The following is a 12,976-nucleotide window of genomic DNA, read 5'->3' on the forward strand; positions in this document are numbered from 1 at the left end:
CCGACTGCGCACACATCAAAGTTCAGTTTCTGAGAGGTATAATGGACAGCCTACCTGCTTGTGCCTTTTTTTTACATGTCTACATTCTGCATGCTAAACAGATCCAGAGCCAAAGAGAAACCGACAGTAATTCTGTACATAGGGCCACACCTGTCTCATATCTCTCTCAAGCAGCTTCCATCTGTGATCCAGACCCAATCCAGCCATATCGTTTTTTGGGACTTGGGTAGAATGATCTCTGGACCACATTTTGAAGGAATCCGTAGACATTTGTGAATGTTCACCTAATTCAACCATTTTATTGTAAGGGAGTGTTTGCCTCTAGGGCAGGGATATGCAATTAGCGGACTACAAGTCCCATAATGCCTCTGCCTCTGGGTGTCATGCTTGTGACTGTCAGTCTTGCTATGCTTCATGGGACTTGTAGTTCTGCAACAGCTGGAGGTCCGCTAATTGCACATCCCTGCTCTAGGGCTAGGCCTTCTTTGAGATCATTTGAAGGGGATTTTGAAAATAGATTTTTCATGGCCAGTTGCTATTGGATTTTCCTGATATAAGCCAGCATTGGGATTGTCCGAAAACTGCTTCTCCTTCCCTCTCCGTAGAAGCAAGCATGTCACATAATGCAATTACATGTGCTGGTGAATTCATGGGAACATTTTTGCTTATTCTTCAAAACAGTACAAAGATCAAAGCATTACTACTTAAAGTGGAGGGCCACCCTGAAAAACAAAAATACATTAAAATTTAGCAAAAAAAAATCAGAAAAAAAAATGATTTTTTTTTTAAAACTTACCAGAAATGCCTGTTGCTAGGCGTCCTAATTTGACTCTTCCTCCTCCGCGGTGATCTTCGGTCTTCTCTCCTCCGTGCGGCGTCTTCTGGGTAATGGGGCGCTGTGTGTTCTGGGAACTGTGTGTCCCAGAACACAGCGCGCCCCATTCACAAAGCGCTGCGCGACTCGCGCCTGTTTCCCTTCGTTAAAATGGCGGCGCCGGGACCCGAGAGCCGAGATCGGCCGCCCGAGAGCCTCGGGCAGCCGACATCGCGGGCACCCTGGACAGGTAAGTCTGCTTATTAAAAGTCAGCATCAGCAGCTACAGTGTTTGCAGCTGCTGACTTTTAAATTTTTTTTTAAAGCTGGCCCTCCTCTTTAAAGGGTAACTAAAGGTTCCTTTTGAAAAAACAAAACAAAAACAAACAAAGATGTCATACTTACCTCCTCTGTGCAGTTGGTTATGCACCGAGTGGCCCCGATCATCCTCTTCTGGGGTCCCTTGAGGCACTCGTGCTAGCATGCTCCCCAGCTCCCGCGTCCTGCTGCTGCGTCCTTTGATACAGACAGCAGGACTCCAGAGGCGAGGCTACCGGTACTGGTCTAGCAGAGTGTAGAGGAAAAGAGGCTTCAGGGATCGGTCTAGCAGAGTGTAGGGGAGAAGAGGCTGAAGGGACCGGTCTAGCAGAGTGCAGGGGAGAAGAGGCTGCAAGGACTGGTCTAGCAGACTGCAGGGAAGAATAGGCTTCAGAGACTGGTCTAGCAGAGTGTAGGGGAGAAGAGGCTGCAAGGACCGGTGTAGAAGAATGTAGGGGAGAAGAGGCTGCAGGGACTGGTCTAGTGGAGTTTAGCGGGGAAGAGGCTGCAGGGATCGGTCTAGCAGAGTGTAGGGGAGAAGAGACTGCAGGGACCGGCCTAGCAGAGTGTAAAGGAGAAGAGGCTGCAGGAACCGGCCTAGAAGAGTGTAGGGGAGAAGATGCTGCAGGGACCAGCCTAGCAGAGTGTAGGGGAGAGGAGGCTGCAGGGATCGGTTTAGCAGAGTGTAGAGGAGAAGAGGCTGCAGGGACCGGCCTAGCAGAGTGTAGAGGAGAAGATGCTGCAGGGACCGGCCTAGCAGAGTGTAGAGGAGAAGATGCTGCAGAGACCGGCCTAGCAGGGTGTAAGGGAGAGGAGGCTGCAGGGATCTGTCTAGCAGAATGTAGTGGAGAAGAGGCTGCAGGGACTGGCCTAGCAGGGTGTAGGGGAGAATAGACTGCAGGGACCGGCCTCACAGGGTGTAGTGGAAAAAAGGCTGCAGGGTAGGGTTACCACCTTTTCTTCAAGTGAAACCCGAACACTTTAGCGGCGCACAGCAATCTTTTTTTATAGTATAAACTATACATCTATTTTGAAATTAAATACAATTTCTAATCAAATGAAGGTAATCGCAAGAGTCCCCCTTTACATCAGAGTCCACAGAGTTCCCCTTTTACATCTGAACTCATAGAATTCCCTTACACTGTGAGGCGGGGGGGGGGGGGGGGGACTCTGCAGACTCTGATGTAAGGGAGGACTCTGGGGACTCTAACATAAGAGATGCTCTGGGAACCCTGATCTAAAGGGGAACATTGAGAGCAGTGATGTACAGAGTAGGCTCTGATGTAAGGGGGAACACTGTGGCCTCTGGTGTAAAGAAGAAATGTAAGGGGTGCTCTGAGAACCCTGATTTACCTTAGTGTACTCACTCAGAGGCAGGGGAGAGAAGGGCCAGGGATGTACAGTGAGCTCAATCACTGCTTGGCAGTCAGCACTTCTCATCCAGATGTAGCTGAGGCTGCTGGACTTCAAATTTCTGGCCCCCACTTTCTGAGGCACCGTCCCGGGGGTTGAAGAGTTGAGCGCATTCACAGAGGGGTAGGGGTGGGAGGACACTCTCTGCTTACAGAACTGCAGCCAACAACCCTGCTGGGATGCCATGGTCTGGTCTGAATGTGTCCAGGTTTCAGGTGGTCTGAAACCCGAACGCATTATTCCAAACCCGAACTGTCCGGGTAAATCCTGGACAGGTGGCAACCCTACTGCAGGGACCAGTCTAGGAGAGTACTAAGGAGACCTCATTTTAATTAGACAACATGAAGAAGAACCATCAATGGAACTGAATGTTCCTGAGGCTCCATTGCCATGTGAGTGTAGTTGGGGCATTCCTCCCCGGGGGGAGTTGAGCTTTAAGCATTTTCAGAAGGAGACCAGAAATCATAGGAGTTTTCTGTAAGGTGGCTGCAGATCTTAGATGTGAACACTTCCAGTTATGTTCAAGAGATAAAAGAAACATTGTATATAACAGAGGAGAAATGTAGAAGCAGCACATTGAAACACCACACACACGTGTCGGACTTCGTGTACAGACTCCGTTTACAGACACCGTGTACAGATGCCGCGTACAGACTCCGTGTACAGACGCCGTGTACAGACGCCGTGTACAGACGCCGTGTACAGACGCCGTGTACAGACTCCATGTAAAGACGCCGTGTACAGACGCCGTGTACAGACGCCGTGTACAGACGCCGTGTACAGACGCCGTGTACAGACGCTGTGTACAGACTCCGTGTACAGACGCCGTGTACAGACGCCGTGTACAGACGCCGTGTACAGACGCACGCACACACACCTCTTTTGCTCCTGCTAAAGAAAAATAACATTGTTTTGTTAATTTTGAACTTACAAGCCATATTTGTGCAGACGGGCGAGATCACCAAACGTGAAAGTGAAAGTGATACTGTATGGACATATAGTGTAAGCCCTTGTACACACGGTCGGACATTCCGACAACAAAATCTGACAGATTTTTTCTGACGGATTTTGTCGGAAACTGGTGTTGCATACATACAGTCGGACAAAGTTGTCTGAAAATTTGATCATTTGGAACGTGATGACGTTTGTACGTTAGGACGGGACTATGTTCAGGCTAGTAGCCAATAGCTTTGGTCTCGTAATTTAATCTGAGCATGCGTGGCACTTTGTCTGATCGGAATTCTCTATAAACGATTGGACAAAGTCCTATCGGATCATGTTTATATCCAGCTCTCAAACTTTGTTGGTCGGAGCATTCCGACGGAAAAAGTCAGATGAAGCCCACACATGGTCGGATTATCCGACAACGCGGTCCGATCGGACATTTTCCGTTGGAATTTCCGACCGTGTGTACAAGGGCTATGAGTCGGCCTATTTGTCTCCCTCTCACCGTCTCCGTGATCTCCCCCCACACACAAACTGTGGGAATATCTCCTAAATAACGCACGTTTAGGAAATATTAATTTTACCCACAGGCAAGCTCCATTACAAGCCTACAGTACCTGTAGGAAAAAAATACTGAAACAACTTTACTACCACTTTTTAATATCATGAAAAGAAAACATTGTTTGTTTTAAAAAAAAATGTAAACAATATATGTATTACCTTGTTATCTTTTGTAATGACAAAGTTATCGCTGAATAATCAGGTCCATAGTTGAAATGTAAAAATTGCTCTGGTCCATAGAGGGTGAACAGGTGTGGGGGAGGGGAGGTGGTTAAACGCATCGGTAAAAACTCATATTCACTCAGAGAAAATATACTCTACTCTCGTTTTCAAAAGTAGAGAAAGGCTTATAATTGCAGGAAGTGATATTAATCTTCATCCACATGACTTTCTACATGAGCAACGTATTATTCGCTGTTATGGGAAGCATCTTCTTGATGAAGCCGGTAGGCCTCACCTAATTCACACATTCTGTAGTTCCTATGTAGCTCAGGCTTCTTCAGATACGATCTTCTACATTCAGGACAAGATGCTTCTCTCTCATGCTGGTTCTCCCATGTTTTGGTAATGCAGGCCATACAGTAGGTATGTCCACATGGCAGGGTCACCGGATCCGTGAAGATGTCCAGACAACATAAACAGGTTAGTGCATCCCTCAGGTAGGTAGGTGCCAGCCTGGAACAAGAAATAAACGTGATATTTTACGTTTTCATTGGAAACCATAGCATGCCTTAAAGGGAGCAAATATCTGACAAGCGGAACATGTACAATGATTAACTGCTTGCCGATACGTCGGCAGCATGTGTTTCCTGCGCAAACTGACGTATCTATATGTCAGTCCGCAAAAGCAGGATAGCGGGTGCGCACGTGCCCGCCACGCGTCCTGCAGACTTGATGTCCGCCTGCGGCGAGGAGAGACGGAACGGGGAACTGCACTGTAAACAGGGCATTTCCCTGTTCTGCCTAGTAACAGGACAGAGCTCTACTGTTCCCAGTCATCGGGAACAGTGATCTCTGTCATGTCCTAGGTAGCCCACCCACCCCCCCCACAGTTAGAAAATGCTGAGGGAACACACTTAACCCCTTGATCGCCCCCTAGGGTTAACCCCTTTAACGCCCGTGTTATTTTTTTACATTGACCAGTGCATTTTTTTTTTTTTTTAGCACTGTAATAATGTCATTGGTCCCCCAAAAAGTGTAATTTGGGGTCAAATCTGTCCGCCGCAATGTCTCAGTTTGGCTAAAAAAAATAAATAAATTGTAGATTGCCATCATTATCGGTAAAAATAATTAAAAAAAATGTCCCTAAATCTATCCCGTAGATTGCAGACGCAATAACGTTTGCGCAAACCAATCAATATATGCCTATTGCAATTTTTTTTTCAAAAAATATGTAGAAGAAAATATATTGGCCTAAACTGATGAATAAATTAGTTTATATATATATATATATATATATATATATATATATATATATATATATACACACATACATATATATATATATATATATATATATATATATATATATATATATATATTTTTTTTTTTTTTTATTATTTTTTTTTTGGGGAGGATATGTATTATAGCAAAAGTACTTTTTTTTAAATTGTTGATTTTTTTTTGTTTATAGCGCAAAAAATAAATAAAAGCCACAGAGGTGATGAAATACCACCAAAAGAAAGTTCTACTTGTGGGAAAAAAAGGACACAAATTTTGTTTGGGTGCAGTGTCTCGCGACCGCGCTTTAGTATCACTTTAAGTCGTTAAGCAATGGAGCCCAAGGTTTAATCTTGCACACCGGCCCACTGACTTCTAAACACATTTGTAGTGAATCATTCAGTGACTGATTGTTGAAAATGACATATATTTACACTTTATTCTTTGCCTTCTCTTCCTGTTTCATTGAACGTTCTGTTGGCGATGATGCATCAGTTGTGCAGGTTTCTTGTAGCCTTGGATCTGAAAGAGAGGATAGATTTTGTTTATAATATAGTTGTATTAATCAAGGCAGAAGCAAATCTACAACTCTATGGGGGGTTATTTACTAAAGAAAAATCCACTTTGCACTGCAAGTGCACTTGGAAGTGCAGTCGCTGTAGATTCGAGGGGGACATGCAAGGAAAATAAAAAACAGCATTTTAGCTTGCACATGATTGGATGATAAAATCAGCAGAGCTTCCCCTCATTTCAGATCTACCCCTCGGATTTAGAGTGTCTTTACTTTCAAGTGCACTTGCAGTGCAAAGTGGATTTGCCTTTCATAAATAACCCCCTATGTTGTTTAAGATTTGGAAGTACAAAAAAAAAAGCGAGGATGATGCTATAGAACAGGGGTAGGCAACCTGGGGCCCTCCAGCTGTTGCAGAACTACAAGTTCCATCATGCCTCTGGGAGTAATTGTAACTGCCAGCCTTGCAATGCCTCATGGGAAATGTAGTTCCACAACAGCTGGAGGGCCTCAGGTTGCCTACCCCTACCCAGGTTGCCTACCCCTGCTATAGAAGTTTATCATATGATATTTTTTTCACTGCACTTAAGACCAGTCAATGTCAACTGAAACACATACATAAACATATAAAGGTGAAATGAGCAGAGAAGATTATTATTAGTAGTGGTGGAATGGGTGTGTGGGGTGGGTGGGGGGGGGGGGGGGGGGCTGTGTTATGAGGGTGAAATAGGGGCTGTCAAGTGGACCTGTTACCTTGTTCTTAATTTTCAAAGTACAGGCTCATTTAAAGCCACCCTCCAGCCTATAAGGAGGATTGGATGTTCATTCAACCTCCCTCAGCCAGTGGCTTCATGAACAGAACATTCTGCTTAGCAATACGTTCCTGTTTATGCTAATACAGAGGCAAGCAGATGCGGAAAAAGAAGGCGGGGGGAAAGTAAAAATGGAACTTGCCAACAGGGTAGGGACTGAGGCTAATTTTGATAGGTCTAGTGTACATAGGGTTGCCCACCGGTCCAGGATTTACCTGGACAGTCCGGGTTTTTAATCATGTGTCCGGGTTTCAGGCGGACTGAAACCCAGACACATTATTCAGACTGGCCTGTGGCTCCCCAAGTAACCAAGATAGTCACACAAATCTGTTGCCATCAAATTGGATCATTCCTAGTCTTCACTTATCATTAAAGTGGCTTAACTGCTTGCCGATCAGTGCACGACGATGTACGTTGGCACAACGGCACGGCTGCGCAAATGGGCGTACCTGTACGTTCCCTTTAAGAAACGGCTTAGTGGACGCAGACCGCCGTGTACTCCCTCAGCGTGCCCGCTGGTCCCGCGGACTCGATGTCTGCCGGGGGACCGCGATCGTGACACAGTGAGACAGAACAGGGAGGTGCAAAACAACAAGGCATTTCCCTGTTCTGCATAACAACATGACAGGGATCTACTGCTCCCTGTCATCAGGAGCAGAGATCTCTGTCATGTTTTAGTGAGCCCCCCCCCCCCCAGTTAGAATCACTCCCTAAGACACACTTAACCCGTTGATCGCCCCCTAGTGTTTAACCCCTTCCCTGCCAGTGTCATTTATACAGTAATCACTGCATTGTCAATGGTCCCAAAATAGTATCAAAAGTGTCCGATGTGTCCACCGCAATGTTTCAGTCACGATAAAAAATCTCAGATCGCCGCCATTACTAATATAAAAAAATGTATAACAAAACTGCCATGAAAATATCCCCTATTTTGTGGACGCTATAACTTTTGCGCAAACCAATCAATATACACTTATTGCCTTTTTGTTACCAAAAATATGATAGAAGAATACATATCGGCCTAAACTGAGAAAGAAATTAGTTTATTTTTTATTTTTTGGGGGAATATTTATTATAGCAAAAAGTAAAAAAATTGCTTTTTTTTCAAAAGTGTTGCTCTTTTTTTGTTTCTAGCGCAAAAAAACAAAAACCGCAGAGGTGATCAAATACCACCAAAAGAAAGCTCTGTGGGAAAAAAAGAACGTCAATTTTGTTTGGGTACAAAATCGCATGACCGCGCAATTGCCAGTTAAAGCGACGCAGTGCCGAACCGCAAAAAGTGCTCTGGTCAGGAAGGGGGTCCATTTTTCTGGGGCTGAAGTGGTTAATAGCCTCCCTGTAATCAGCATCAGATGATGACTAATTGCTAAGCTCTTCTGGCTGGTGGAGGACTTTCATATTGCAGAATTCAGGTCTAGGAATCCTAGGAACACCCATAGGTAGGTAGGTTCTATCAGCCCTGCAAGTGTCTGACCAAATGTTTCAAATGTACAGTGTATTGTTAATCAATATGTAAAAAACAGATACTTACTATTGGCTCTATGTACCATCTCAGAGTTTTGCAGGTCTTGGATGAGAGGCACATTATTTGTTCTTAGCGCCTCATAGAAGATGTCCTTATTGGAATTAGCCCAACCTCTGACATACTGGTAGAGTTGTCTCATCTTGTCCTGAGATGTTGGCGTACAGCGCACATTGTCATACTGTTCATCTGTCAACAGACCATTCTGCAGTAGATGATCCAGGATGCGCTCCACCCTGGGGACCCGGCTTATCAGAGCTGCCCGGTGTCTATCAATGAAGTGATCCATGTCCAGATCTATGAAAAGAGAAATCATTATCAAGTTCACATTTTGTGATTCCCTCTAATCCTATCCTGAGCAAGGAATTATATTTTCTGTAGTTGGCCAAACCAATAAATCTGTCGTGGATTGTTATTTAAAGTTTAACTCCAGCTATTTTTTTATTTTTTTTATAGGGTAGTAAAGAGTTAGAACTATTGTCAGTTTTTTTTTTTTTTTAAGGGTCCTTTCACACGGGGCGGATCAGTTCTGATCCGCCCCGTGGATGTCCGTTTGCTCAGCGAGGATCACTCCGCCGATCCCCGCTGAGCAGGGAGATGACAGGTCTGTCTCCGCACACTGTGCAGGGACGGACCTGTCACAGCGCCGCTCTCCCCTATGGGAGATCGGATGACGACGGACCGCAGTGCCCGTCGTCACCCGATCCGATCCGCAGACGGATGGAAAAATAGCTTTTTCCTCCGTCACACTTTTTCGGATCGGAGCGGGTCGGATGTCAGCGGACATGTCACCGCTGACATCCGACGCTCCATAGAGCTCTATGGAGCACCCGTTCAGGTCCGCCTGAAAAACTGACAGGCGGGCCTGAACGGGACGTTAGTGTGAAAGGGGCCTTAGAGATTTCCCATCACTTTTTTGTTTTTGTAAGTTACCACCAACAGAGTCATGCCAGGGGCAGATGCCACCTGAGGCAGCAATTTTTACTGCTCCCCCATCCCCATTGTTGGTTGCTTGGAAGCAAATGACAGGGCCACCCAATTCCATTGGTTTTGATAGTGAGGAACATATCAACTAATGACATTGTGGGGGTTGAACATACATGGGGCTCATTTTTACGGGTGCAAAATTAGAGCTGTATTATGAATAAGAAAACATCCAAAATAGATGGAGAGGCTGGAAGGGAAATTTGTCCAACAACCTCATAAAGGTGAGGTAGTCAGGCGTCCACAGCTGTATGTCCACAGATAATACCAGATTTTTCAGCATAATCTGCATTTTCTGTTATCCTTCGGTAGTGCTTATGGTACATCACAATGAAATCAAGACTGACATTGTAAGTTAGCTATATTTCACTACCATTGTTCCCAGGGGTGTCCAAACTTTTTTGAAAGAGGGCCAGATTTGAGGCAGTGAATGTGCGTGAGGGCCGACCATTTTGCCTGACATTCTTTGAACCATTAAAATTCGGTCTAAGTGTGTTCGTCCGAGTACTAATACACTGCCCAGCAAGAATTCTCTTGCCTTTGTGGCTGTGTGTGGTGAAGAGATGAGCTTGCGCGTGTTATTTGGATATACCGTTTTTATCGGCGTATAACACGCACCTTCACAAGAGGGAAGTTTAAATAAAAAAACTGTGAAGCAAAATAAGGGTCAGTGCCCATAAATGCAGCCCCACCGTTGCCAGGAATGCAGCACCCCCATTTCCAGGAATGCAGCACCCCCATTTTCAGGAATGCAGCACCCCCATTTTCAGGAAGGCAGCACCCCTGTTGCCAGGAATGCAGCACCCCCGTTGCCAGGAATGCAGTCCCACCATTGCCAGGAATGCAGCCCCACCATTGCCAGGAATTAATTCTTCTGTACGTACGGCACTCATCCCGCCAGTGGCATTGCTAGGGGGTGGCCATTGGGGCTACAGCACCGAATCTGGGGCCCATAGCCCAGAGGCTCTTGTTGCAGGGTACCTGCCTAACCAGCAGGTTGCGGCTGCTGCAGCAGGCGGGCTGACTGTATGAGAAAGGCGGAGCAGAAGAGATAAGCGAGCGGGCGAACAGAGATATCTCTCTCTGTATGCTCTGCATCAGCGCTCTTCACAGCCGGACCTCTTCAATTTGGAAGCGAGGTGCAGTGAGCAGCAGAGAGATTATATCATCTCTCAGTGCCCATCACACATCAGTGTTCTTCCGCCCTCACAGCACAGTGGAGTGGAGGTCACATTCTTCCTGTCATCGTGGAGCTCAACTTTGCAGCCAGACCCCCTTGCTTCAATGTCGGAGGTGTGGCGGGAAGCAGCGAGATGACCTCTCACTGCCCGCCCCGCATCATCGCTCTCCTGCTCTCACTAAATGGACCAGTGCGGTCAGCCTGCCACCAATGCAGCGTCAATGTACATTTGGTGGCATTGGCTGGCATGGCAAGTGACAATCCACATCAGTTGGCAAGTGACAACCCACACTTGGTGGCCGGGGACGTGGCAAGTGACAATCTGCAAATGGTGGCAGGTGACGTGTGTGGTGGAGATTTTGAAATATAATATTTATAGCAAGGAGCTTCAAGGAAACCATTGTGAGGACTTTCTAATAAAATTGTATATATATATATATATATATATATATATATATAAATGTGTGACTTAATATTTTTAGGTTTAATCATTAGAAGGAGGGCCTATTTACTGTTTTTGGTATCTCAAACAGACCAATGTGTTTGATCTGCTGTCTGCATAGTAACTGAGTTACCCTATTGTTCATATAGAGGGCCATTTCAGATCTTCAATCACCCTGACACCATATCAACCATTGTGCCATGATGATTGAAGCGCTAACACCAGCCATCGCCTGTGAAAAATTGCTTACCCCCCCCTTCCCCCTCTGGCATACAAAAGGTTGGTGCTATGGGCTCTAGCCCCAGATCTTTTGCAGACCTAGCAAAGCACCTGCGTCCCACCCCCTCCCTGTCCCCTCCAAGGCAGTCAGCATGTATATCTTTTGTGGCCCCCAGCACTCAGGGATTTGTTGGGGACCACAAAAGATATGCACGTCCAAATTACCAGGCGGGCCATTCGAAAACAGAACACGGGTCAGACTTTGGACATGCCTGTTCTATACAAACACTAGAATATTTCTTCTTCACTTTACATTCTGACCGTTATATCTTATCAAACAGTTTGTCTTGTGTTACTGGAGCTCTGCTACATCTCTATCTTTCTCCTTCTGTCTCTATAAATGACAACTACGGAAGACATATACAAATGCTGAGAGACGGCGCTCAGAGCGCATAGATCTGTTAGTTTTGTGAACCAGATCAGCAATGGTTTGTCAAAACCTAAAGTGAAAGTTCACTTCTTTTAGCACAAAAAAAATCAAATTTCTTTTGATATCATTGCTATCATAAATGACAGTTATTTTTATGTAGAATGTGCTTACCCCTGTGTTCTGGATCTCTCACTTGTGAGTAATTAAAAAAAAAATAATTGCATTCAGAGCTTCTCTTCCGGCTTCCTGCTGATACTGTCGCCAAACATCGCTCTCTCTCTCTCTCTCTCTCTCTCTCTCTCTCTCTCTCTCTCTCTCTCTCTCTCTCTCTCTCTCTCTCTCTCTCTCTTCCCCTTCAGACCTGCTTATTAGTCAGCCGGTCTGGAAAGGTCAGTGGAGCTGGGTGCTTGGAGTGAAAGACATCAGCATGTTGGGAGGAGAGCGCCATTGCTGGATTGTGCTAAACCATATAAAAGACCATTGCTCTGGCTAGAGCTGTGTACTGTGCACATCAGCCTATTGGCTGCAGGGGCTGAACGTTTCCTATGTGTGCACCTTTGTAACAAGACAAGCCTGTCTTTTCTTTTGCTTGATTTATCTTTTGCTGAATAAAGCTGTACGATTTAGGAGATATTTTCTTTGCATGCAGCGGCTGAGGTCAGTGGCGCATGCGATGTGAAGGTCCAGCGGACGCTGCTGGACCTTTCCGGGAAGAAGACTCCCTCGTGCATGCGTGGGAGTGATGTCATCGCGTCTCCAGCCACTCACATCGCCGGAGCTGCGAACCTTGAGGACACACCAGAGGGGAAAATGTCAGCTCCCTCGGCGGTGACCGGGATCAGATGCCGATGCCTCGTTCTTAGGTAAGTATTTCATAATGAGCTAGTATGCGGTGCATATTAGCTCATTATACCTTTGCCTTTTACCCGTTTAAAACCCTGGTGTCAGTCAGAGACAGGCTCATTCAATTTAAAATTTTACACTGGGTATACTATACCCCTGCAAGGATAGCTGGGATATATGGTACGGGTACAGCAGGGTGCTGGCACTGCACGGATAGCCACGCTGACTTTGATCATATATTTTGGCAGTGCCGGCAGATAAAGGACTTCTGGAAGGGAGTGACGCACACTATACAAACAGTGCTTTCGGTGCCGATTCCTGTCACGGTCGCGGCATGTTTGCTTGGACTGGTGGAGGAGTTGGCGCCCCGGAAGGCACAGAGGACTATGATTTTCCTGTCTTTGTTTTATGCACGCAAATGTATTCTCTTGTGTTGGAAAACCTACGGTGTCCTATTGGAAAAGCATAATCAATAAAGCACTACCTTTTTATAAGGCTACATACCTAAGTAGGGGTTGTCCCAAGAGGTTTTGGGACATATG

General features: G+C 45.8%; 1 protein-coding gene across 1 annotated transcript; it reads right to left on the bottom strand.

Annotated features, from left to right (window-relative positions):
• Positions 1–4,133: 4,133 nt before the first annotated feature.
• On the bottom strand, positions 4,134–11,780 carry LOC143925374 (uncharacterized). The gene is made up of 4 exons (XM_077449940.1): positions 11,763–11,780; positions 8,346–8,633; positions 5,926–6,013; positions 4,134–4,726 (listed from the first exon to the last, which is right to left on the bottom strand). Exons 2-4 carry the CDS (start codon positions 8,623–8,625, stop codon positions 4,459–4,461), a joined length of 636 nt encoding a protein of 211 aa, XP_077306066.1. The 5' UTR covers positions 8,626–8,633; positions 11,763–11,780; the 3' UTR covers positions 4,134–4,458.
• Between the last annotated feature and the right edge of the window lie 1,196 nt (positions 11,781–12,976).

Source organism: Lithobates pipiens, unplaced genomic scaffold, assembly GCF_037356315.1.
Source record: "Lithobates pipiens isolate NorthernLeopardFrog02 unplaced genomic scaffold, aLitPip1_a1.2 Scaffold_22, whole genome shotgun sequence".
NCBI classification, from domain to species: Eukaryota; Metazoa; Chordata; class Amphibia; order Anura; family Ranidae; genus Lithobates; species Lithobates pipiens.

Excerpts from the sequence above, each read along its gene's own strand:
- LOC143925374 (XM_077449940.1), bottom strand. The coding sequence starts at position 8,625 with ATGGATCACTTCATTGATAGACACCGGGCAGCTCTGATAAGCCGGGTC. Across the intron at positions 6,014-8,345 it reads GATGGTACATAGAGCCAATA|ATCCAAGGCTACAAGAAACC; the intron begins GTAAGTATCTGT and ends CCTCTCTTTCAG. Across the intron at positions 4,727-5,925 it reads GAGAAGGCAAAGAATAAAGT|GCTGGCACCTACCTACCTGA; the intron begins GTAAATATATGT and ends TTCTTGTTCCAG.